Below are 27,307 nucleotides of genomic sequence, written 5' to 3'. Positions count from 1 at the left end.
CCAGTTCGCCCTAGTTTCATTTAAATTAACCAATTAGAACCCTGTTGCTATGCTTCTGCTTCTGTACCTTGCTTCTGCCCCCCAAGCCCTATAAAAAGGGGACTGCCCCTTTGTCCGGCGGGCAAGTCCTCCGAGAGACTGTGTGCCCACAGGTACCTGTGTAAATAAACCTCTTGCTACTTGCATCCGAAGTGAGTGGTCTCGCTGCTCCTTGGGAGGGGTCTCTTCAGACGGAAGATACCCTCCGGGGGTCTTTCAGCCCAACTATCCTGGCCACACACTTGCTGCTCTTGACTGCATATACCACTCATTAAAGGTCATTCTGCAGCCGGGGAGCTACTAGAGCATAGTTTTAATTTTTTTAAACCTATTTTTAATGATGGTTTTTAAATTCTTCAACCGATCTTTTAGTTCACCACCCTCTAGCGGTAATGGAAAAAGAAAAGAATATGGGGGAAATGGAGCTGTTTAGAAATGTTTTTCTTTTAGAACAACTATCATCTATGTTGTCTAAAAATCTATAGTTTAGTTTATAGGTCAGTAGCGACAGCTCAATCTATTTATAAATAGTTTATAGATATACCAATAGTTTAGTTTGACAGGGTCAGGTTAACAACAGCGGTGACACAACCCAGTAAAGACAGCTAGGCCTCAGCCTCAACGTAAGTCAATAAAAGGGACCAAGGAGAAATGACAGAAAAATGTTCTCAGCTGTGTCTCTCAGGGAAAGATTAGTGAATTCGTGAGACTATCAAGCATTGTACAGACAGCTGTGTAACAAGCCTAGCTCTGTGTCAGTCACTGTCTGTTGAATTGTATTTATACAAACATCACGTACCCTCAATCCATGTGTTGTCTCAACACACGTACCTGTCTCAGCTGACATCACCCTGTGAATTAGCCGGGTCCACAAAAAAATCAACAAAATGAAACTATAAAATAGGTTTTTGGTACGGTTTTCTCTATGGAGTCCCAGCAAGTAGAGCTCAATTACACAGTATAAGACAGACACACATGTCATTAACAAAACAGCCTTTATCTCATGCCTTTTCCCATGTTTATTTGAATAGAACATCCTTTCTCCTATGTCTGCTTCAGGAAAACGTTCCTCTGTGAGTCTGCCTTAGCCTTTCACCCGTGTCTGCTTCAATGTTTGCTCCAACACTGCACCTTCCAACACAGCTGACCTCCTAAAATCCCTTAAATTTTCACTTCACCAGGGTCGCTTACTAGCAAGAACTACCACTGCTACGAACTGGCAGCCGGTTGTATGCAAATAAATTCACACAGCATCAGAACACAGATGTAGATTCATGACTTGAACTTAAGGCATTGAAAGGCAATCAGTAGTCTTCATTCAACAGCCTACATAGAAACCCTCTGAAGATCTATCTCAGTCCAACCTACCAGCTACATGGTCTGAAACACAAGGGTCAATGGTCACATGTCATACTGGTGTAGACAAGTAGACGTCCCCACATAACCTGCTTTAACTAGACTGTTCTTCTCTGCATTTGCTCCCAACTCCTTATAACTGGTTTTCTACATAGCTGCTGTCATGCTAACTGATGTGATGTAACGTAAAATATAAAAACGTTCATGGGCCGTCAAGATGGCTCAGCGGGTCAAGGAGCTGTGGCACAAGCCTGAGTTTGTTTGATGCCCAGGAGGGTGGAAGGGAGAGCCTACTCCATGAATCTTTTGATCTCCACATGTGCACACCTGTGCCTACACATCATACACACAACAGTAAGCAATTTTTAGACTTAAAATAAATAAAAAGAAAAGGTGTTCCCATGGTGATGAAGCAGAATGCTTTCGAAGGCTTTACGGGGTTGCCAAAGTTACTCATCAGGGAGGGAGAGGAACTTAACAGACCAGAGAAAGCTGCGGAACTCTAGGGATGCTTGCTACAGAAATATTAGTTCAACTATTTATTTTAATTTTTAATATTATAATATAATTTCATCATTTCCTCCCCCCCTTAATAAAGGAGGAGGAAAGCCAAAGCCTCCAAAGCTCCCCCCCCCATACTCCAATTACATAAGTACAACCTACTCATTTGTGTATTTTTAGAGCTGACCAAGGAGTGTGCTTTTCGGGAAGACGATTTCTCCCACTTTCGGCCTTCCTTAGCTGCCTGCAGTGCTGAGGCCTCTCGGGCTTTCCATTGCATTAGCCTGGTTATTGGTGTGTCATTCTTGTTCAGCACATGTTCAGGCTTTATGTGGTGAGACCACATAATTGTAATGTCTGACATTCCCAGGGGGCACAGTACATGGTGTTTGCTCTGGCGTGGGGGTTTGTGGGAGTTCCTGCAGTTTCACTCCACTTTGAGGGATGAGACGGGGACTTTTCAACAATGTCTGGTGGACACAGTCACTCGGTGGACTCCATTCATTAAAAAGCTCTTGAAAGATGAATGTACGTTCAAGCTATCTTTTTTTGTTTTTAAATCTTTCCAAGTTTTATTCGAAAAATTATGTGTTGAGATTCAGATGTTTATAAAGATGTCCATCATTACAGTAAACCATCCAACCGGACAGACATGAACTCAATTCAGTACGCAATGTGCTATTTACCTGATGGCCAAGATAAGGAAGAAAATACAAGAAAACACTTCCAGGACAGCTCCTAAGTGAATTGGTGCCTCTAAGGAATTATAAAATCCATAATTCTGCCTATTTATCCTTTTCTCTCTGTTCCTTTTCTTTCTTCTCCCACTAAGCTTTAGCTTCTTCCTCTTCGTGTTTTTTGATTAACTGTTCCACTTCCTTTTGCTTGAGGACTCTGATCACCGTCTTGCCAGTCTCTCTTGTTAGTGTGGCGATTTCCACTTTTTCAGCTGACAGTTTACTAACATCCATGGTCTGATTTAGCACCTTGACAGCCAGAGCTAGCACTGACTTGTCATTCCTCCTTCTTTGTAGTCTCGTTTCAATACTGACACAGCTGTAGTGCTGTGGTTGCCAATGCACGTGGCCTTTCATCCCCCGCAGTTCCCACTTGGGTCACTCTGATAGAGCTGAAAGTCGTAGTGCTTATCCCAGCCAATATACAGCAGAGAGACACCAAAGGGACGTTTGCCTCCAAACTGTGTATACGCCTGTTTAATAGCACACAGTGCTGTAGCCAACTGCTCGCAGGGAATTGGCTCCTGATACTGTAGTAAGTATCTTTGAGCAATGAGCCTTAGTGCATTAGTCAGGACGCTGGCATCAGATGTTATGCCTGCCACACTGCAAGCCATGTCCTCATTAAGTTTATAGATTTTCTCAGAAAAAAAGACTTCATCAAGAAGCTTGCGCCTCTCTGCTGCAAGTAAAACCCCATCACTGGCTGAAATTCCCAGACAAGTGCCTGCACGTCCGATAGCTTCCATGGCATATTCCACTTGGTATAAGCGACCTTCTGGAGAAAATATTGTGGTCCTGGAGTCATATCTTCGAAACATGGCTTCTGCACTTTATGTGACTCCGGAGGAAGACGGTGAGGGTGCAGATCAGCGCTGCTTTACTCAGCTGGAGAAGCACGTTCAAGCTATCTTAGCAAGATAAAAATAAATTATTGTCACTTTCTGATTACCTTGACTGGGAAAACCAGCAGTCCAAGCCTGCAGCTAGTCATTCAGGCTTTGATGCGCTGTAGGAAAGAAAGGAGTGGGAAACCAGGACCGCCAGGGAAGGAAGGAGGCCAGACCGCACAGACCTCACTTTCCCTGCCTCGCCTCACCTCTTTCCCGGCAAGGTCATGGCAAAAGGCAGGAATACTGAAGAGAGATCAGCTATGACAGATATCTATAGAACTTCGGGGGGCCTATAACAGACACTGAAGATAGAGCGACTCTAACTCCTGTTGTTGCTTTGTATGCTCTTCTGAGTCCTGAGAAGGGTTCTACAGAAGATTAAGACAAAACTTCATCCCTCATCAGTGAAATGTCTCTGCAACAGAGACCACCACAGAAAACCACAACCAATGCAGATTGTGAAACCCAGTCCCAGTGCATCTACCCAACAGTCCAGCACCCAAGGCTCAGGGAACACCGTGGAAGGGGTTAAAAAGAGCCAGATCAGTGAGTTTGCTGTGAAGTCATGTCTCCTAATGATATCAGAAACTACACTCAAAAAGGCTCACCCAGTGTGAGCTGAGCCAGGAGGACACCGGTGGACACGACACACTTCATGGGGGAAGTCCACGAGACTCAAACCCTCCGAATAAACTACAGACAAAGGAGGATGCTGTGAGCGGGAATCATCCCAGAGAAGAGCACACCAACCGGTGTGTCCAACGCCAGGCGGCCCTGAAAACGTGAGTACAATCAGCATGTACTCAATAGGTTATATTTAGGAGTGTGTGTATATATGTGCAGGAAATAACAATTTATGGTCAAAGAGACCACACGAGTCTGAAGGCAAGTGAGGAGGGGTATATAGGCATATCTGGAGGAAGGGAAGGGACGAGAGAGTGTGCTATAATTAAATTATGATCTTGAAAATGAACAACAGCAAAAAAGAAAGAAAGAAAGAAAGAAAGAAAGAAAGAAAGAAAGAAAGAAAGAAAGAAAGTCAAAAGTTCCTCATTCCTTTGCCGTGCTGTTCAATATGCAGTGAGGAGTGCCTGGTTCTTCCCTAACATGTCTTAGATTAGCATCTCTTAGCTTAGAACAGGAAAGTCAACTCTGGGAAAAATCAGGTCACTACTGGATATACAACAGGAGTTAGTCTTTCTTCTCTCAGGTGTCACTGGCACACATGCTTTCCCTAAAGGAAACATGGTTTAGGAAAACTTCAACTCAAAACATCAGCTCAATCTTCTGGGACATGCCAGCTGCTCAGTGTTGGGCACATGAGTTGCATGTGCCCCAAAATATACAAGATTGTGTTCTTTTCTACTGCCAGACCTCGGCAGGATGGACAAGAGTGCCACTCGCACGCTTAGGACAAACGGAGCAGAGTCAGGACTGGGCCTGGTTCCTGAAATGTGAACTTCCCTGACCCTGAGACACTCAGTCCCTGAGACCTCATCCTGTTGCTCTCGTGACACTGTGGCTGAGCAGAGATAACAAGTTATGGGGCTAAGGTTAGAGCTTCCTTGGCTGTAAGACCATTGGACAGCACCACCCTCTGTGTTTGCCGCTGATAAGCTTCTACCAGCCCTCACCCTGGAGCTCTTGGACGGACTTCAAGATAAACACTACCTCCATCTCTACAGTATTGCACAAGCCAACGAGATCTGGAGAACTATGGGTCTTGGCATTTTCTTCCCCTCTTGCCAGCCCTGCACAACCACTGCAGCTAAACACACCTACACTCCAACAATCAAAACCTAGACCTAACCATCTGTCTGCAGCTCTCAGAGCACCTGGTCCTAAAGGATCAGAGAGCTCGGCGTGGCCCTGAACTGGAAGACAATGGCAAAACAAGATCAGAAATGCAGATTAAAAATGGAACCCCATATAGACGCCAATCATGGAGTAGCTTGGAAATTCAGCTAGCAAACACCACCTATATCTCAAAAATTGAACTAAGCTCTCGGGAACTCCGCACACAGAGACTGCAGACCAGGGCAGACTGGTTAGCAGTGCTTGCAGAAAGGAGTCAGAGAGAAAAACCATGGGCCTGGAGGAAGGCTGTGGCATGGGGCAGGCAGAGACATGGGCATCAGATGGAGTCTGTGCAGACAGTGCAGGCCAGTCGTTTACATTCAGTTCCGAAAGTCACAGGTTTAGCTCAAGCATAATTAAAGAGGGCAAAGTCCCTTCCTCAGCTTCACATACAGCCATAAAGGAGGCTGCTCCCAATGGTGGTGACAGTAGGAGGTACACAGGAGAGGGAGGGTCATATGGCAGGGGACTTCAGGTCTGGGATGAAAGGGACTGGGACCCTGGAGGTAAGAACAGCAGGGACTAGGAAATCAGAGGAACTTGTGGGAGTCACTTTATCCCTCTACCATGACCTAATTAATGATCTAACCTAGGAGAACAAGTTTCAATGGAAGCACCTATACCTACTAAGCCATCTGATGGGCACATGTCTCGCTCGTCCAGTCATGAGTAGTCTACTTGTCTCCACTTTGTGGATGTATGAGTGAGAATCCACATACAAGCCTTTATGTGAGTGCCTGCATCTACCCGAGGCACCGCGTGGCAGTTCGACATTTAACTCCTGAAGGACTTGCCATTCCCACAGAGGCCATGCCATCGCCTTTACATTCCCCCAATTCTCCTCATCTTTGTCAAAATTGTTTCTAAATTTAGCATGCTATTCCTAAGTGTGGGGGGTGCTCGACATTGAAGTTCTGATTTGAAGATCCCTAACAACTAACAATGTTGAGCCTGCTGAAGAGACGTCACAGGAGCCTGTACTCACATTTTGTCTCTTACATTAATTTATTCATGATTTGGTAATTTCACACAGGCATACAATTTAAGGGATATCCTCCCCTCCTTCCCTAGCCAACTCTTGTCAGATCCCCCATTCTCCAATTTCCTGTTCCCCTTTTTCGATAACTCACCGAAGCCAGCCAGTGCTGGGCACGTGCACATGGGCGAGGAGCCTCTCACTGGTGCTTTTGCAACCTACCAGAGGCCACACCCGAGGAGAACTGACCCTCCTTCCCACCATCTGTCAATAGCTCCTCAGCTAGGGTGCGGTCTGCTGAGCCCCTCCTTCACACTTGCTGGAGAGTTGACTAACTTGATCTCGCAACCACAACAGCATTGTTGACTGCCATAATCCTGCTGTGTCCAGAGCCTCTCCAATCCAGGCTCTTACGATCTTCCCACGCATCCTTTCTGCGGTGTTGCCCGAGTCGAGAGGCAGGGAGATGATATCCACGTCCCACACGTGGTCAAGTACTCCATGGTCACTTTTTCTCTCTGCCAGTTGTCTCTCTGCGTTTTTTGATCTAATAAATTATAAATGCAAGTCTCCAGCATCTCTGCTCCTTCTGTGTACCTATTGACCCTTATTTAGTAGCATCCCTTGAAACCCAAGTCGTTTTCATTCATTTCAGTGTATGTATTTCTTGCTTTGCTATTTCTGCTTTTGCTGTGACGAAACTAAGAAAACAACATTGTCTGGCCCCAGATCACTCAGATTTATGGTTGTTTTCTTTCAGGAATTTTATGGATCTTCTCTTGAGCCTTTTTTGAATTGGTGAAGACTGACTGTGAATGTGAAGATAATGCTACTACCATCCATTACATCATTAAAGGTTCAGGCCCAGCTGTTCTCAGAGGGACTGCCCCCGAACTGCCCCTGAACTGTTACTGGGCTACAAAGCATGGCAAGTACAATCACAGAAGTCAATTCAGCAACAAAACACTGAGATCACAAAACTCGAGCTTTCAGAAGCCAAGTAGGCATCACACAGGATAATGGCCACCTGATTAGAAGCACAAGGGGGACTCAAGCTTCACATAGCTCATCTATTTCCAGAATTCTCTGTGGCTCCAAGAACCTTAAAACAAGTTCAACTTTTAACCTAAAATGGCAATGTCACTTTAATGGTTTCTGTTCTATTAATCTGTGTGTATTCATGTGTGGATGTGCACGTCCATGTATACTTCATTGCCTTAAAACAAGGTCTCTCCCTACACCTGGTTCCAACACCCCCACAGTGCTGGGGTCACAAGTGCACATAACCATCCCCAGCAGTTTATGTAGGATCTGGGGCCTTGGGCTTGGGCCCTCACACTTTCATAGTCTTTTCTGAATTGAAGACGATATTTTTCAGATGCATATTTTGCATTGTGCCCTGCCCCCAGGGACCCAGTTCATTAACAAGTACAATTGCCTCACGTTTTTCTTCTCTATGAAGAACAGAACTGATGGCGTTCACGACAGCTCCATCCTCGAGTAGACTTATGCTTAGGTCCACCTGGTTCTCCAGCAGACCTAGGTGCAGAGCTCACACAGACATGGATGTCAACAGAGAGACTGGGTGTCCACTAACCCTTAAACAGTGTTCTTTATTCAAGTCAGACGTTAAGCTATGAGGCCCAGGTTTATAGCTCAGTGACAGAACAGTTGGCCAAACTAGAGAGACTCTGGTGGGATCCCTGTTAAGAGAAAGGACAGGAAAGGAAGCAGGAAGGAAAGTGTGATACACTTGTGTCCCTGGGAGACAGGAAGTCCTTGGACTGTGCGTGGATGCAGAGATGTGATGATAAAACACTAAGATGGGGGTCACGATGGCACAGAGTGACCCTAAATCTCACTGATTAGTAAATGAGGCAGAAATGAAAATGACACATCTGTCAGTTGAGGGCTTGTAAGGGTGAAAATTTATCACAGGAAGCTGGAAGAAACACTGGCAAAGTGCCCATCTTAAAGGACCCACGTTGGAACCTTCAGTCAAGAGTCTTGTTTGCAGAGTTATTGGAGTTACTAATCTGGGCTGCTTTAAGGCAGAGTTTGAGTTACTTTTTTCTGGGACTGCCCTAGGACATTAGCACAGTTCCACAGAAAATCTTGGAATTTGGAAATGCATCCAAACACCTCTCAAAAGGGGTAACTTCTAAGGAAAACTGTCCCCCAGAGCTCCCGCAGGTCCCGTCTAGACACCCAATGGTCAAGAAGACCAACTTGCTCCACAAGGTACTCAGAATAATTCAGTAATAAAGAGCAGTGGGAAGCCATGGAAACCATAAACTCTCCTACGGAAAGTAGCAGAAAGTATACTATAAACTGACATGGAGGAACGGGGGCTGAGGAGATGACGGCGCCACAGCTAAGTGTGCTCTCTCCACAGAGCACCCGGGTTCAAATCCACAGCTGCCTGTCCCTGTAATCCCAGCGTTGGAAGATGGAGACAGACAGATGAATCCAGAGTTCACTGGCCAGCCAGGCTAAGTAAGACTTGAAGCTTCTGCTTCTAAGAGAGACCCTATCCAAGGCAATAGGCAGAATGCTAGAGAAGGCACCGGTCATCCTCTGCACGTGCACACATGGGCAGCATCAGCAACGACTCGTGTATGCAGCCCACACACAAACACAAAATTTCACTTTGTTTTAAACTTGAGATTTTGGCTGTACATACTCTAAAATGTTCAAAATATAATATGGACCAATTCTTCCTTGGTACAACACTGTTCTTGCACAAAGAAACACTGATGGATGGTACATCCCTCAAGAACAAGCATTAGTCATAGAGAGAGTCAGCCCAGTGGAAAATAGTGCTTACTGCACAGATAGGAAGGCTTGAGTTCGATCCCCGGCCCCATGTCTACCTGGACATGGTGGTGTACACTGATTCTCAACATTGAGGGAGTCAGAGACGAGATCTCTGGGGCTCACTGGCTAGCCTAATTTGCAAACGAAGTGATGGATTCTGTCATAAAAACCAAGGTAGCTTCCCAAGGAATAAAACCCAAAGATGCCCTATGGCTTCCACATTAATGTATACATACCTGCCCTCCTGAACTAGCTGGTTTTGTGTCAACTTGACACAAGCTGGAGTTATCACAGAGAAAGGAGCCTCAGTTGAGGAAATGCCTCCATGAGATCCAGCTGTAAGGCATTTTCTCAAATAGTGATCAAGGGGGAAGGCCCAGCCCATTGTGGGTGGTGCCATCCCTGGGCTGGTAGTCCTGGGTTCTATAAGAAAGCAGGCTGAGCAGGCCAGGGGAAGCAAGCCAGTAAGTGACATCCCTCCATGGCCTCTGCATCAGCTCCTGCTTCCTGACCTGCTTGAGTTCCAGTTCTGACTTGCTTTGGTGATGAACAGCGATATGGAAGTGTAAGCTGAATAAACCCCTTCTTCCTCAACTTGCTTCTTAGTCATGATGTTTTGTGCAGGAATAGAAACCCTGACTAAGACACCTCCCAAATAAGCAGATGATAAAACCGATTTGTAAATTAATCCTGATACCAACTAGAATATGATAGATCCATATCAACTTACTTCATAGACGATCTGATAGAAATGTTTGATAACACATAAAAATCTGGCGCTTTCTAGCAAAACACTACACTCTTAACAGACATATATCTTATTTTAAAGTACACACACTTGTCAACTCCTGTTCATAGCTGCCTCTAAGTACCACATAGGGAACAACGTGAAGAGGAGAAAACCTGAAGGGTGTATAATATGGAGACAGTGAACGTGCCGTCATCCGACCCTGACCCCCCCCCCCCAGACGCACAGGAGATCAGTGGCTGGGAAGTGTCTGGGGACTGCTCAGTGGCACAGCATATACCCAGCACGCATGAGGCCTTGCACTGACCCACAGCACCATGGAATGGTGGGAAAGGGGCATGCAGGTGACTACAAAGCCATTCATACTCATGGTGTGAGAAAGATGGCTCAGCAGGGAAGAGCACTTGGTGATCTTGCAGACAACATGAGTTCAGTTCCCAGGACCCACGTAATAGCTCACAACTCACAAAAGGAGTTCCAACAGTCTGGCCTCCACGGGTACTAGGCACCCATGTGGTGGGCATACATACACGCAGGCATAGCACTCACACAAATATAGTAAAAATAACTGGAAAATATTTTTTTACAAAATGCTCTGTAGCAACAGGAGCATTCCTTTCTGATGTGCTATTTCTTAAGGATGTCGCCGATGGTTACCCAACCACAGATCAGTACACATTCATTTCCCATCTAGCAAATTACTCCCTCGGGTTTCTGCATCTAAAGTGAGAAGTCCTGGATACTAACAATCCTCCAGGCGGAGTGGATAACGACGGAACCCACACGATCTGAATCAGCCCTTGAGGGTTCAGTGCATGGATGAGCAAAGCCGCCCCAAACTTCTGCCTCACCTGGCAGTTAAGGTTCTCCAAGAAACAAGTACCAAATATCTCCAGATCTGTGCTTTGGTGACTCACTTAGCCAGTATTTCCTAAGAAGAATTCACAAACTGCTTTTGTCTCTGGGTGGGGAATTTATAGAACCTCAAAGTTATGAAACTAAGAGTCTCTGGGGGATGAATGTTTCAACTGAGAACAGGCAGTTGCAAGAGCCTTCCCGGTGCATGCGCTGGTTTGTGTTTCTGCTTGCCATACGCAGAACATGTGGTGCCTCTTTTCTAGACTGTGCAGGGCATGTTCACAAGCATTTCAAGTAGAAAATTATCAGTCTCTGAGATGTAATTTCTGACTCTTCATCTCCTTGAAACAACATTGGCAATTTACTGTTTGGATGTGAAAGGTTTCCCCACAAGCTTGTGTTTGAACACTTGGGTCCCACCTGGTGGCGCTGTCTCAGGAGGCTGTGAAACCTTTGCCTCTATGGCCTAGCCAGCAGGAGTGGGTTATTCAAGACAGTTGGGAGAGGGAGCACCTCCATGGAGGCAATGGGGGGGGGGATGGGACTGGGGGAAGTGGATAACATCCGAAATGTAAACACAGAAAATAATCAATTAAAAAAAAAAAAAGACAGTACCACACTACTGTGTGTGTCCTTAGGTCTCTGTTTCCTGATCCGAACATGCTATCACAGACCTGCCTGATAGCCCTGAGGTCCTCCTGGTGTGGAGACTTACACTTTCCTTTTTCCCTTGTCAGAGATAGGAACGCAATAGGTGCAAGCAGGCCGGTCGCGATTACCACCGAGCAAGACAAGAACTAGCCAGCACCAGGGCTGCTGCTTTCCTTCAAGACACAGACAACTGGATCTGAATGATCAGCACACCAAACAATACTGTTAAATAACCCAAAACAATAAGTACTAAATACACCAGACAAACAGGCAGGCGTGGTATACTTTACAAGCCAGATATATTTTAAAAAGATCATGTTTACAATAAGTAAATTACATAGTGAAGAAACATCAAAATGAAGCTGAATAAAAAGGCACATTTGAAGAGTTTAAGAATACAAAGAGTCCCTTGTTTGTTCTAGCACAGGAGGAAAGGGAAACAGATATATTACAATTACTTTCTCGGGGGAAGGTTTCTGTCAGTGGAAGTGATTAACACTGGCTTCTTTTCTCTCCTCTCTGGGGCAGTCTTTTCCTTCCTTGGCTTCGGAGAGACGAGTTAATCTTCTGCCATGTAGAAGCGATACATCAGGGCTACAGCCAGGGCTGAGATGGCTGGGATCACCCAGTTGGTCCACCAACTAGAAAGACACACAAGGGAAACAATGCTTGAGTGACCCTCAATGCAGAGACCTCACCCCCACCCCCTGTGATGGAAAACTGCCACACAGCATATTTTCCTTTACCTCTAGAACCACTCTGGCTAAAAGGAAGCTCAGCTTTGCTAACGTTCTTGTGTACAATGTATCCCTAGAGTGCTGGCTTCCATCTCCTTATACAGAATTTACAGAGGGCTATTAACAGCTCTCAACAGATGCTGATCTAAAGCCCACAACCGGGAATGGTCCTGACACTTTCGTTCTCCCACAGGAACTAGACAAGCATTTTAAAGTCACCAAGATGAGATTCAGATCAGCGCTCTCCTTTTGAGTATGCTGCCAGCAAGCTCTGCAGCCAAGAGCTCCGTCCTCCATCCCCATCACCACAGGGTAGACACCCTGAGGACTCAGGCTGCACCCAGCTTCCGCTTTATCATCCTCAGGTCCTCCTCTGAAAACCCAGTCTTAGCATGTACACTAGGTGGATTTAAGCCATCCAGTACCATGCCCTACGTACTTAGTCGGTGATCTACTCCCAAATTCAAAGGCAGGTCTAATTTACACACCATCCAGAGTGTGTGAGCTTTCGGTAAGTGAGACAATAGAGATTATGGGTAAAATCAAGAATGTGGTTAGAAAGAACTTTAATGCAGACATAAATTTGATTTCAATCTCTAAATTTCAACTTTTTAGGAGACAAAATTTAATACCTACACTTATCACCCAAGAATACATATATACATCTTCCCTCATAATATCAAATGATCTCCATGTATCAACACAACTCAAAGAACACGCTCAATTAAAAGACGTAAAGTGTGAAAGGGTTAGAAGTAGAATCCGAGTGAAGCGGGGCTTTCCAGTTTCACTTTAGGAAGAGGTAACTGGCCAGTGAAAAGAAGGTGGTATATGTTCTAGAATATTTCCAGGAGGCAGGTGCACAGAGCGGGGGAGGGGTGTTCAATTTGATAGAATAAAATATAGGTGAGTAGCTATATAAAAATACAAATGAAAACAACAAAAAGAACATTATTATGTATGTCAACACGGCAGAACTGCCAAAAAAACAAAAACAAAAACAAAAAACAAAAAAAAAAACAAGCTTGGACTGGAATACAAAGAGGAAATCTGGCCCCTGGAACAAGAGTCACCCCACACTTGGATTTGTGGGCTCTGCTTGAGTAACAACTGGAAATGGAGCAATGCTTGTGGAGACATAAAGACCGGTCGTAAAAGGTGCTCGTGTGTCAAGGAGGAATGAAGCTGAATCTTTGCTTGTAGGGACGAGCACAGCCCAATCCCTGGGACTGACTGCCAAGGGATAAGGGGCCCCCGCTAGTTCTCCCTGGTGTTGGTCCGGATACATCCAGATGGTGAGGGTATCTGGGGTCACTGTGGGAAGTGCACACATCCCCAGCTGACAGCCTAGGATGGAACACCCCGAAGTTCTAAGAGTGCATGCCTAGACCAGAGTCTGAGAGCAGAGTGGGAATCCAAACCGAGGATCATACAGCGAGGTACCAGGCAACTCTGGCTCCTGGGCCCTCCCAGAGACCTTGTCTCACAACAAACCAACCAAAGAAACAAACAAAACACACAGAACCACCTACCTGGAATTAGACTCCGAAGTAGTGATAAGAGTTTCCTGGAACACAAAAGAAATCGTGAAGTTAGGGCTCCACCTGAACAGTTATCCCCCCCCCCCCCCGAAATCCTGCTGTAAGATAAAATTCACCTTATTTTATTCAGTTCTATCTTTTAAAAGTTGTTAAAAGGCAAAATTGTGCCCATATTCTCCTTAATAAAAAGTCTAATTTTACAATTTTCAAGAAAATAAAATTTTAAGGACTATATTTAAATTACTTAATATAAACTTCATAATTTGAAAATGTTAATTAATAGAATTGTTTATGTACAACTGTTGTATGTACAACAATCCACACTTTTAACATTTAAGGACTTCAACATAAAAAAATCATGAACACACACACACACACACACACACACACACACACACACACACGGCTGCTGTCACTGTCTTTTGGAAGGGAAATTCTCCGAAGAATAGAATATGAAATAAATATGACACTTATTACATTCAAAACTAACAGGACATAAAAATGCACCTAAATTACACTAACAGTGTGCCAGCCAAAATGAAACAATAAAGAACTGTTGTGTCCCATGCTAGACCACCATTTCTGAGGCTTCTTTAACTCACTGGATGGCACCAAAAGACAGGATTAACTCAGAAACCGCTCTGCCTAGCCAACAGATAAAGCTCTGTTATCTTCCAGCAGTTTCAGAGCACAGCCCTTCTTATGAAGACCATAAAAAAAAATGCATATATTCCCAAACCATTCCAAACTGCAGTCCACTGAAGCACACAGAGTTAGGTTTTAACAAATGTTAGAAAACACTCTTGTAATATTCCACACCAGCAAAACTGTTAGTGTGTCAGCAAAAGCAGTTACAGACAAGCTAGGCCCATCAGAAAATTACTGTCTCCAGCATTCTGCAGATGAAAAACATAAGTAAGGCAAGCAGCTGCCTGCAGCAAGGCACGGCGATGCCCCTAAGGTACGTTAGGGAGACCCCCCCTAGGACAGGCAAACCCATTTTAGGGATGATGAGCACAGCATAGCGACACACACCAACCTGGACACACCTTTAAGATTCCTGACACAGTGGGGAGGAAAAAAAGCAACATTTAAAAAGAAAACTTCACATAAGCTACTGTTTTAAGCAATTTTAAATCCTAGTAACTATAGAACTCATAACCACCACAAGATTATTTTTCATGAGTATAATTAACACTGATTATGATGATTAAATATGGAAACAGTGGCAGTCAGTTATTTGAAAGAACATAATCATGTAAGACACCAAAGAAAGCTCACTAAAGACACTTATGGCATGCTGGGAAGTTAGTGTAAGGAGGCACAGGAAATATATATGCATCTCAGGTCCCTAGCAACCTCATGTGGCCTTTCTTGACACCCCTGTTTTGGTGTCTGCATTGCTAATGCAAAAACACCAATGTCAGGTTACAATATTGCTGAGGCTCAAACACGCCCATGCCATTTTAAATGCTGTCACAAGGGCAGGCAAGATGGCTGCATGGGCAAAGGCACTTGCTTCAGAGCCTGACAACCTGAGCTTTACTGATCCCTGGGACTCACATGGTGGAAGGAGAACCAATTCTGAAAGCTATCCTCTGATCTCTGTGTGTGCTGTACACAGAAGCATGTGTGCTTACATGCACATATGTGAGTAAATAAAATGCCACTAGCATGTCCCCACAACCACCATCACTGGCAATAAGGACCCTCCTTAACTTAAAAAAAAAAAAAAAAAAAAAATATATATATATATATATATATATATATATATATATATATATATTTATAAAAAATGTATATATACACCTGGTTTTGGATTGTATATTTTCTTCATAGCCTTAGAACCCAGAATGCTTGAGTTTAAGTTGTAATCACAACTTTAGCACTGGAAGAAAGGAGGGCCACTTCTCTAGCAGCCATTTCTCTGCAGGACTCAGCTGCCAGAAAAAGAACCTTCTCAAACAGCTCTGCCACCTTTGCAAATCAGCTGCCTCAATGTGAGTTCCTCTAACCTAGCTCCCCCCTTCGTTGGAAGTATGACAGTGGCGCCTTCCTGAAAGCTCAGTGCCCCCTGGACCCTCAGAGACCACTACTGACAAGCCAGAGGCTGGGCATGTGACTCTCACGCAGCTCACTAGAGCTTCAGGACCTCAAGGTCTGGGCACCTCAGAGACAAACACATCCTTATAGATCATGGTACTTTGAGGGCTAACAAGGAAGGGCACCGATGCAGCTTGTATCTTCTATATGAGCAAATTTGGTTACTGTGGATACACTTAAAAGACGTGCAATTTCTGTGCCTATAAATACCTTAACTTGGCAATTCAGCTTCTTTTGGGCAGGTTCAAGCTAATACTCCCTGGTACATCTTCTTTTCAAAATTAAACTAGATATTTTAAGTAACACTTTCTTTCTCAGCACTTAGGCCTTATGCAAACGTGTGAAGTGCTCTACAGCTGAGCTCTAGTTGCAGTCCCAAGCATGTTTACTGAGAAATATCAGACCACAGGACACATTCTCCAGCTACAGATGATTACACATGACCCTGAGAAATTCTTAAGGAACCAGCGTTGTTTGGCAGAAACAGAAAGCACACTTTCTCCTGTGTCACTTGTTTCTACCCTCTATAATAACCAACAAGGGCCATCCCACTTTCTTCCTATTTAAGCAAAGTCACAGTTGGGAACAAAGGAGGTCCTATTTGTGTGCTGTAGAATAAAACACCAGAAAGTGGTCCCTTTGTAAAATCTGGACAGGAAAAGCACCTGCTTTAAATGTGGAGTAGACGCAGATCCGGTGAGAGGCTACGCTCCAGTAGGTCACACATGACGCGCTACTGAGAGCTGCTCCCCTGCCAACACAGACGGGACTTTCACCCATCCTGATGTTAATGTGTGCCCTGTCTACCGGCCACGCCAAACATCAAAGCGATTGCAACTTCAAATAGAAAACGAAAACATAACAGAGAACAGCAAACGCAGCAGGGACACACAGGTCCTCCCTACAGAACCCTTTGGGACAGGTGTAAATGTCAGGCTAGCCTTGGACTCTCACTATGAAGCCAGGGACAGCTCCTGGTCCTCCTGTAATCACTTCCCACGCACTTGAGATTGAGTGGGCAGAATGACAGCCAGTTGTTGGAGACGGAAGCCAGGCCCCCGTGCCTGCCAGGCAAGCCCTCCACCGACAGAGACGCCACGCACAGTGAAGGCACCTGAGAACAAATGGATGAGGGTGGCCTCCGGTGGTCTGGGGCATGAGACGTGCTGACCACCACACGCCTGCACAGGCACTATGGTTAGAGATGTGGTTAGCCGACAGCAGACCAGAACTCGGGAAACCAACCTCCCCAAAGCCTTGTGTTCCTGCGGGTGACTTGCAACAAAACCATTACATGCTAAACACCTAAGAGGACAGAAACAGACTTTTTCTGACACACTTCGAGGAGGACAACAAATAGATGCTCCGAAACTTCAGCTGGTGATAAAGCAGCCACAGGAAACACATAACGGTCTCGTTCTGAGCAATGGTCACGGACAGCATTCAAGTTCTTTCTAGACACCATTTTTTTTTAATCTTCATGACACACTACTATCAGTAGTGTTAAGTGTGCCCTTTGTTTTGAACAGAGGAAAACAGAAGTACAGCTGCTGTGCACGGGGAAGCACTGCAGGCCTTTGCTTGCACTGGGTGAGAGCTGGAGCAATCGGCACTTGCGCTCACACTGCAGGATCACTCCACGTTACGAGCAGCAATGGCCGAGCAATAGACTGTCCAGCGGTCAGCACAAGCTCAGAGAAGCTTGCCCACCGTGTGCGCCACCTCCAGTGAGAAGAAGCACAGAGAGAGATGGAAAAACTGAGTTTTCCTGCTGCCATCTTGGAAGCAAAGCCTTCCTTAACCCTTTTATTACTTCCTGGCCAGAATCAACGTTTCCTGCTCACACTTTTCAGGAACGTCAGCTGGCTGCTCTCATAAATTCTTACTCTAGATTTAACGATCAAATGTGGGTGAGAAGGTCAGCTCAGACTGAAGAATGGCATGCTGATGGAAAACTAGCCTTTTCTGAATGCCTACGAAGACACGGGGATGCAGGAGGAAGAGGATGGGCAGTAACAAAGAATTAGAGAGGAAAATGTGCCTCAGCCTAAACAAGTCCAGGTCCTCTGAAAATAAGGCTTATGCCCAATCTTTCAGAGCAGAAGCACCTTTTATTTAACCTACACGGTCTAGCACTGGAAATTGCAGCCAGGGTTTCATGCGTATTAAACAAGTATCTTCCAACGAGCTATACATCCAGACTTTTATTTATTGATAATTATGAAGTTTAAAAGATTAATACGTCTGTTGTACAAAGTAACACACAAGCTCTCCTCAAAAGCACGTGGACTAGTAAAAAAAAACAAAAACAAAAACAAACAAAAACCTCTCAAACCAAACTTTTGCAAAACCAGTAAGTTACATATTCACCTTACCTAAAAAAATCTGCGTGGGTTCTGATCTTTGCCCCATTTTGACATGCACTAAATACAATGAGGATACATAGTTACCTCTACCCACCACTCCTTTGAGACATTGGGGACAAACTTACCGAAGGCTTGGCTATCTTTGATCTGTCATCCTGTAAGGAAAAAAGAGGGAGTTGGCATTAAGAATCATAGGACATCTATGAAAAAAATGCTGACTTATATTGAGAATTAAAAAATAAATATGTACTATTTAATGATTAGCATTTAGCATTCAGCAAAGTTAAATGCAAAATTTGATCCATGTGGTTTGACAACAATTAACAGCAGAGTTAGGGATAAGAAGCATTTCCATCCCAGTCCCAAAGTTTAGAACGGATCCATGACTGTCTTACGTATACATGGAGGTCTTTACAGGCTTACTAGTGTTGAACTGTAATTAAACTGATGTTTAATTCAGGCAACAACTGAAGACCAACCCAGTCCCTTCCTTCTCTACACTCAAGTTCATGGAGATATGCATCTTTGTGCTAGGATGGCCTCAGAGAGGCCTGCGATATCCCAGCAGTGTAAACCTCAGACTGAGGGTGTCAAAATCCAAGGGTATCTAAATGCTGAAAAGTCTTGCCGCCGAGAGGTGACCTTAAACAAAGCCACCCTCCCTCCTCATAGGAACAGAACTTAAGAGAACAGGATGGGGAGGGACTTTTACAAGGACAGACCTCGCTGATGCAATTCAAGCATGTTAGTTCTGGGAAGTCTGACTATGAAAATGTGTGGGCTGATAGTTCTCCAGATAAGAGAAGCAGTCTTTCTCAGAGTATAGATAACCTCCCAGCAAACCCAAAAGGCAATATACAAACAGATATGCCTATATTTATTTGTTTTTAAAGTTTCTTGGTTTGCCTACTTGAACTGAGGCGTCTGGCTACTTATCTCTTGTTAGGGAAAGTGTGCTCATGACCACTCTTCACGCTCCTGGCTGTAGAATAAACTTTATGGACCAATGCTCTGCCCTTTGAGTCTCTCTCTGTTGACTTTCAGAGGTTGAGCACCATCTCCAGTGCAAGGCCTTGGAGCACAGCACTCTGAACCCAAGCTCAGCAATAACCAGAATAAACCAGAGTAAAGAAAGGCTGAATCAATATAACAAAAATTCTATCCTGCTAGGCGTGGTGATGCATGCCTATAATCCCAGCACTTGAGAGATAAAAGACTGAGAAGTGAGTTCCTGGCCAGCCTGGGTTGCAGAGAAAGCTCCAGGCCAGTCTGGGCTAGTTATTGAGATCCTGTCCCAAATGAAGTATTCTAAATCAAAAGGAATTGCTCATTCCACTTTTAAGTGTTCTGTGGATGCACATCTACACTTCCCAATGTCAAACAGTAGTCTTGGAAGAGGTAAAGAAACTTCCAAAAAATGACTTACTGGATGGAGTTCCCCGATGATGTATGTTTTGGACAGTTCTCGTGCATCCGTAGAGTGCCCGACATCCTCAAAGTTCTCGGTAGCATCACCCCCAGCTTGCTCTCTTAGGACTTCTTCCCCACCAGGATGCTGTTCAAAAAACAGGTTGCATGAATAGTAAAATCTTTTCAGGCAAATGAGTTAAAAGGAAGCGATTAACTTATTTAGCCAACCAGCCCACTCCAAAAGTCACACACAGCAACAGCTGACTCAGTGTCTATAGCGTGAACTCCAAACATGCTTCTTCCTCTCCATTTCCTTGGTGATGGTACAGTAGAACCTTTCTCTAAAGTTACTAGTCTCCAAGCTACAGACCCAGCAACACCAGTGTTATATGAATAGCTTTAATAAGGTTGTAATGTTTGTTCTGCTTTTCCAGAAAGTTCCCCAAACTTGTCCCCCTTCAACTGCTGCTAAAAACTGTCTCTTCAGGCTTCTCCTTAAGACTTCAAACTGAGGACTCTCTGAGTATGAGTGTGAACCAAGGAGAGACCATTAGTCAGTCAGCAATGAGAGAGGAGAGCACAGTTTCCCTTCAGGACACACTATGTACACTTGTAATGTGCAGCCAACACCATCCACTGGATAGGTGGGAAAGCCCGGGCCAGGCACGGTACTCTTTCTAGAAGAACCTAAGTACTGCTGTCCATATAGCTAACACATCTACACAGAGAAAGTGCACAGGTGGGCAGGAAGAACCTGTCACTTCGCAGAATCATTTTAGTGCTCCGAGATGCTCCAGTTCATTGTTAATACAGAAGGCAGTCATGCATCAGGGCAGAGTCTGTAATGTACAACCAGTGGTGAGACCTGGAGACTCCCAAGTAAGAATTTTCAGGCAAGCGCTTGGTTAAATCTTCCAAACATTCCAGCAGGAAAGCAAAACATAACAAAAACCACTTCTTAAATTAAGCTTGAAGATGTACCTCGATCAAATTCATCCTGACCTTTAAGCAAGTTCTTAGGGTGCAAAGGTTGTCCTCCCCTCCCTTCCACCTCCCCTGTGCAGCTGACTGCAGTTGGGTCTTCCTTCTTCCCAGTAACAGCATAACAAGGATACTCAGCATTGTCAAAAGATGCCTGCTGTTCCTTATACTTCTCTACTTGAACACATCTAGCACTAAAGCTTTACTAAATACAAAGACGAAGTTTCAGGATACAGACACTATACTGCCCAAGTGTTTACTATATGCTAAGTGCATGTGGTGGTTTGAACGAAAATGATCCCTATAGGCTCCTGTGTTTGGATGCTTGGTCTCCAGTTAGTGAAACTACTTGGGAAGGATTAGGAGGTGTAGCTTTATTGGAATATATTTATCACTGGGGATGGGTTATGAATTTTCAAAAGCCTACACCGGCCCCAGTGTCTTCCTTCCTCTGCCTGCTATCTGCAGATCAGGAGGTAAAGCTCTTGGCTGCCACTTCAATGTCATGCCCGTCTGTCTCCTGTCATAATAACCACGGCTTAGCCATCTAAAACTGCACCCAGGCTTCTGATTAAAAATGTTTTCCTGTATGACTTGCTTTGGTCATGCTGTCTTTTTGTAGCAATAGAACACCAACTAAGACACTTTTGAGGAAATACTAGTTGCTGGGGTTGGAGAGGTAGCTCAGCAGTAATGAGGGAGGTGACTCAGCAGTAATGAGAGGTGACTCAGCAGTAATGAGCATTTGTCACTTGCAGAAAACCAGATTCAGACACCAGAACTCCTGTGGAATCACAACCACTTGCAATCCTAGTGCCAGGAGATCCGTGTTCATCTAACTGCACACATGTGGCCTGCATACATACATTCAGGCACACACATGCTGGGAGCTGACAGAATTAACAAATTCCCTTAGCCTGAGTAACGCCATTTTACACAGATCTCAGCCTAGACTTCTGTTTCCCACAGTAAAGGCCTTTTCCCAGAAAACAGGTGATCTCACACTGGTCAGGTAGCTAGCCCAGTAAAATAGTCACCCAGACAATGGATCCTGCTTGGCAGAACATTCCCTCCCCCTACACCTAGGTTGTCTCCCTCCTCAGTAATTCTTCACAAGGGGTATTGTGAGAAATCCTTTAACCGGAAAGTTCCCTTAGTTCCATACCTTACTTTCCCATTCCTTATTTCCTTCTATCACCTGTATAAAACTAGCATGTGAAAAATTAAAAATTTGTCAGCTTGATCAGAACACTTGACTTGCTGGCCTTCTTCGCGCCTCTTGTTCCCCCATTCTCTCCTTGACTATGCTGCGGGTCGGGGCACACACACATACACGTAACATTTTATAAAAGGATGAAAATCCTCAAGCTTTGGAGGGTATATTTTTAAATGTGTCAGACACATACCATATGTTCAGCAAACACGACAGTGTCTGCACTAAACACTTCCCAGTATTAGTATCTGTCCTCAACGTGACTTCGAATGTTGGCGTAAACACTCCCCTAATTCTCTGAAATGTGTCCTCCTCCGGCCATTCTGAAAATGAGAAATCTGACAAGCATCAAGTAAACATTAAAGGCATCTCACAGGTGTGGCAATGGTAATCAAGATTTTCTGATTCTGGCACATTCTGGAACCGTGATTCTTGATCTAGCTGAGGAGCCAAAAGGCAGGCAGGTAGGAGATATGAAGAAACCAACATCACCAGAGCCCGAAGGTGACCGGTGCACACCACTGGTCCTCACTGAATGACCTAACTCACTAGTTCGTCATACTGGGACTCCTGCTCAGGAAAAGTGAGCCTCAGCAGATCTGCTAGTCTCACTGTGCACAGGGACAGTCTGTTTTCCAAAAAGACACAAAAGGGGTGATGTCATCGAGAGGCCAAACCTACTCCATCTTTTGATCGGCCTCCATTTAAAAGAAAAAAAGGGCTGAGAACTTGACCTGTAGCTGAACCCAAGCTGCACCCAAGTTCCAGGACGAATCAAATAACTTGTCTCTGGCCCATACTCCAGAGTTACTCCCTAGCTACTCCCTAGCAAAAGCCAATCAGGATTAATCCGGTCATTCCAGATGTGCTTTGAGACTGTTTGTGATAGTTCATGGTTTTGCTTCTGAGTCGGCTTACAAAGGTCATTCAGTTAGATGCTTGCCAGGCTAGAAACCCTGCTGCGGACAGCACACCATGACAGGGACTGCCAGCAGTGGCCGGGATGGAGACATCTCAGTAACCCTCCGAAGCTCTTTGTAAAAAACAGTTGTTCCCATTTCTCCTAAACTTAGGCCTGGACAACAGCTGTATAGATTTCATTTGTGCAAAACTACTTTTCAGCTGGCCTTGGTGCGCATAATTATTCTACTATATCTGACTTTCCTACTTCTTTCTCCTTCTGCTCTGGTGAATTCTGTGAAATTAGATGTTCCTTGATGTAATGATTCTTAAACAATTGGAAATTGAGGCACGGGGGCCCAGCACAGCACAGCACAGTCCTAATGGCCCAGGTGCTATGTGTTCTCATCTTGGAAACAATGTAATAATTGCACAATGGTAGTTCCAGATCAATGCTCCACTTGCAAAGAAAGTTTGAAGAAATTATTAGAAAATGAATTAGAGCCAACATTGGGACACCAAGAAAGGAAAAAGTTATTGAAGTTGTGAAATAAGTTTTGCACAACATTTGAGAGTGGTTCCTGGATAAGAAAGTATAGAATACATAAAATTATATACTAGTAAAACTAAGTAGAAACACTGGGACTCTCAGAAGAGTCACTGTGTGTGCAATGTACAGGAACAGAAAGCAGCGGAACTACTGAGTTAGGGGTTGACTTGATTCTCTCTGGCCACGGCCTGGCAGCTTTGCCCATGTCATTTATCATTAGAGCCTCACAGGGAAATGCCAGTAGCTGACCTCGGAGCTCGGAGTGCTGAAGTATAGTAAGTTAAAAGTTAAAGTTTAAATAATGATAAGTTTGCAATTATTATTATTTTGGTCACAAGGAACAGGGGAAGCTTTGGGAAACAACTGTAATCTTTTGTGGGATGTGGTTATTCTTTTTAATTTGATTTGGTAATGATTACACAGTGTCTTTTTTTTTTTCTACCTGCTTTTGGAGTATCAATAAAAGACTGGGGCAAGAGAAAGGCTAGCAAGTGAGTGAGTGCTTGTGGTGTGTGTGTGTGTGTGTGTGTGTGCGTGTGTGTGCGTGTGCGTGTGTGAAGAGTGTGTGTGAGACTGAAAGGGGAACGAACAGAGATGTGTATGAGTGTGGAAGTACAAGAAAAGAAAAGCACAAAGAAAGGCAGAGTGTGCAAGAGAATGCAGAGTGTGAGCAGGCAAGTGGGGGGGTGAGGGAGAGAGAAAGGGGGGGTGAGGGGGAGGCAGACACAGAGAGAATACCTTTAAACCTTGAAAAATTGCCTGTCAGCTTGTACCCAAAAAGTAGTCTGTGTTTATTTAGTTTGTGCCTTCCAGATATCCCTGCTTCCCGTTGAGACCTCCGATCCTGTGTGTAGGGTGGACCCTGCAAAACCTTGATCTGCTGAGGGCTCTGGCTTCACCCTCCTGTCCTGCCGTGTCAGTGACTGCAGTGGTCCCAGACTTCATCTGACAGGTGTTCTTACCCAGTCCTTCACCCCACTGTAGCCATCCGATCTCCATGTGCAAACACTGGGGCTCAGACCTTGGCCTTGCTCCAAATCTGCCTGCAGTGTCTCTCCTGGGGATCGAGTCTTGGGTTTGCACACTACCTGTCTACTGATGAGTCTCGCTGAGTAACAGCCTCTCTGACATCCCGGGGCCAGGCTCCTCACTCATCTATCTACTTGAAAAGGCTCCTCAATGTCCAATGCGCACCCAAACATGATGTCTCTTTCCCGCCATAATCTTGCCCGGTCTTTCTGTTTTCAGAAAATGTTGCTATGACGATCCCAGTGGTGATGGCCATGTCCTCTCCAATGGCAACTTTACAAATTCCACCCTAGAATTCCACCCCAAGACAGCCTCCCCCCTTCCCTCTACGGCCCCTCATAGCTACACTTTCAAGTCACTTATCAGTTTGTTTGTGAGACCCCTCATGACGTCAGCCTGGCCCATTCATCTGTGTTGGCCACCAACTTCGAGACCCTCTACATGCTGACTGAACACACAGGTCAGCACAGACCTTCCTTTCATCATGACATATGCCGGCCAGCTGAGGAGCTGGGCGATCTCACTCCAAACAGCTCGTACAAATCTCCTCAACTATTACAGTTCTCTCTGGTCACAGGACTTGACACTTATTAAATTAAAATTTACTATGTGTAAAGCACTGTGGGCCACAGGAAAAAAAAACATACCCAATCTTGTCTGATCAAATAGCTGAGCCTGTTGGTAGTAATTGGATGGGAGAGAAAAAAAAATCAGAAATAAAAGTATATGATTTGATCTTGAAGAAGCATGTAATTCCTTTGGGCTAAGAGAAAAAACTAAAACAAAAAAAGCCCAGAAGACCTACATCCTTCATTGTTAGAGGCTCAGTTTTGACTAATCATGAATACCCAATGGCCCTAAATATGCAGCAGGACTTTGAGCACAGTTCCCTGAGAGGGAAATATGGTGACCCACATGACTCCCAAGTACCCACGTCACAGGGCAGGTGCATGGTTTTCATCTTTGTTATCGTTAAAACAATTTCTCTTCAGCTTTACAGTAAAATAGGCCAGGCTCACTCTCCTCCTCCCTCCCCCCTCCCTCCCTATCTCCCTCCCTCGTGTGTGTGTGTGTGTGTGTGTGTGTGTGTGTGTGTGTGTGTGTGTGACAACATAATGTTCTAAAATACACAAACATTTTGAAGTGATTCAATCAAGCTAATTAACCTATCCCTCGACTCACACACCTATCAGGTTTTTGTTTTGTTGTGATGTGTTTGTTTTTTTGTAGTAATTTTAAAATGAATACTCTTAGCATTTGCAAATACACATGTACTTTGCGGCAGCCAGGATGTTCAATTCACTCCCAGAACAGAGTCTTTAACACAAATCTAAACGTTTCAGAAGGAAAAGCTTTTGTAGCTGACTCACCCCTGGAAAGGCACATACATGAGCCAAGGACCAAGTGTTTTTTCTGTGACTATGGGATAAATATTAGGATCAAGCCAAACCTGTTTTACAATCTTCCTAATCTTCGGACACACAGACTTTCTGAAAATAACGCAATTAAAGCTTATGTAACATTCCATTCATATTATTTTAATGTAAATTAAGTTACTGCTTTGAGCATTGTTTTGTCACTAAAGATCTGAAGTGGTTTCTTAACTTTCCTCACTTAAAAAAATGTGTTTAAGATATTTATATTATTAAAATGCAAAATTCCAAAATATATCCTAAGTGAGAATTCAAGAGCCTACTTATTACAAAAATGAGAAATGGAATAGGGTAGGAAAGTTAGCATTAAGTGAATGACAGCAGTAAGAGCAGGCAAACAGAGAGAAAAGGTCCGGCTCTCTTTTGAGTGGCTGGTAGGGAGGCGGGGCTGCCCTGATAGTGTTAACTGGACACCCCAATCATGACACTTGGTGAGCTAGTGTGACATCACATACTTAAAAGGTTCCTAAAAAAGAAAGCAAGAGTTCTAAAACAGAGGACAGTAGCACAGACTTGATCATTATTCTTCCCTGAACAACGTTTACCCATAATGAACTGAGCGCTAGTTAAAGACCTTTGGCCATCACCAATAAAAACTCAGTTTCCAATTTCATCTTCCACTAAGAATGCCACCCTAATAATTTTATGTAATTACTGCTAAGTGGTTGCTGTGAGAAATGAGCCCAGCTATTAAAAGCTTGACCACAACACATCAGCTCATCCACAAAGCCATCCGTGACCCTACCCACCCTACACCTTTCCAAATAGCCTCCAGTGGGAAGAATTTGAAAACACCCAGCCTGAGAAGAGATCGCCTGCTCCTGGGACTGCTTCCCTCAGGAGGGCGTTAGAGTTATCAAAGTGGCACGTGTAACATGTCCCCTAAGGGATCAAATGATAATGTCCTTCACAACTAAGTTCAAGAACCTCAGTGAGAGCACATGTCTCTTGTTTAAGACTGTAGTGCACAATGCTTTGCCCTGAGCCATAAAAAATAATTAGTGCAAACATTACGGGCACTGCAGGCAAGCCCAGTGTGTCTGACCCAGTCCTGTCTGTGGAGGGCTTCGTATTCACTCTGTTCCTGGTCCTCACGGAGACTCAGGAGCTAGCAACGGGAGTAAGGATGACAAGGTAGGCACCAGGAAACTGCTTTGCCAGTGGAAAGGAGAATGGAATTTCTCACACACCAAAGAGAAGCAACGACCACTAAGAGCCCTGGATGGATTTCATAAAGTCATGACCTGGGGTTCCTCCTTATGCTAATAAAATAACAATGGGAAATTACTAAAGCTATACTTCAACCCCTTTTTAGAAGGAGGCCAAAGATAAAGACAGACGTAATTATTATAGACTCTAGAGCAGAGGTTCTCAACCTTCCGAACGTGGAGACCCTTTAATACAGTTCCTCACGATGCAGTGACCCCCCACCATAAAACCATTTGTATCTACTTCATAACTGTAATTTTGCTTTTGAGTTTTGTTATGTAAGTTTATGTTATACATAGCTTTGTTGTGAATTATAATGCAAACATCTGATATGCAGGACATCTGATCTGTGACTCCAATGGAAGAGTCAGTCCATCCCCAAGGGGTCGAGACCCACAGGTT

The 27,307-nt window shown here is 44.4% G+C and overlaps 1 protein-coding gene and 1 pseudogene across 2 annotated transcripts in view; both read right to left on the bottom strand.

Annotated features, from left to right (window-relative positions):
- Positions 1-2,681: 2,681 nt before the first annotated feature.
- Positions 2,682-3,454, bottom strand: LOC308423185 (proteasome subunit alpha type-4-like; annotated as a pseudogene). The gene has a single exon. The product of its transcript is annotated as a proteasome subunit alpha type-4-like (transcript).
- Positions 3,455-11,715: 8,261 nt separating this feature from the next.
- CYB5A (cytochrome b5 type A) overlaps positions 11,716-27,307 on the bottom strand; it is a 30,248-nt gene continuing 14,656 nt past the window's right edge. Inside the window, exons 2-5 of the mRNA XM_080920470.1 lie at positions 19,607-19,735; positions 18,306-18,335; positions 13,703-13,737; positions 11,716-12,074 (exon numbers count right to left, since the gene is read on the bottom strand). Coding sequence (XP_080776596.1) covers positions 11,993-12,074; positions 13,703-13,737; positions 18,306-18,335; positions 19,607-19,735 — 276 coding nt within the window. The 3' untranslated portion in view covers positions 11,716-11,992. The remainder of the gene's footprint in view (positions 12,075-13,702; positions 13,738-18,305; positions 18,336-19,606; positions 19,736-27,307) is intronic.

Source organism: Micromys minutus, assembly GCF_963924665.1.
Source record: "Micromys minutus genome assembly, chromosome: 8".
NCBI lineage: Eukaryota > Metazoa > Chordata > Mammalia > Rodentia > Muridae > Micromys > Micromys minutus.
Note: the sequence above shows the minus strand (reverse complement) of the source record. Positions and strands in the feature narration are given on the sequence as shown.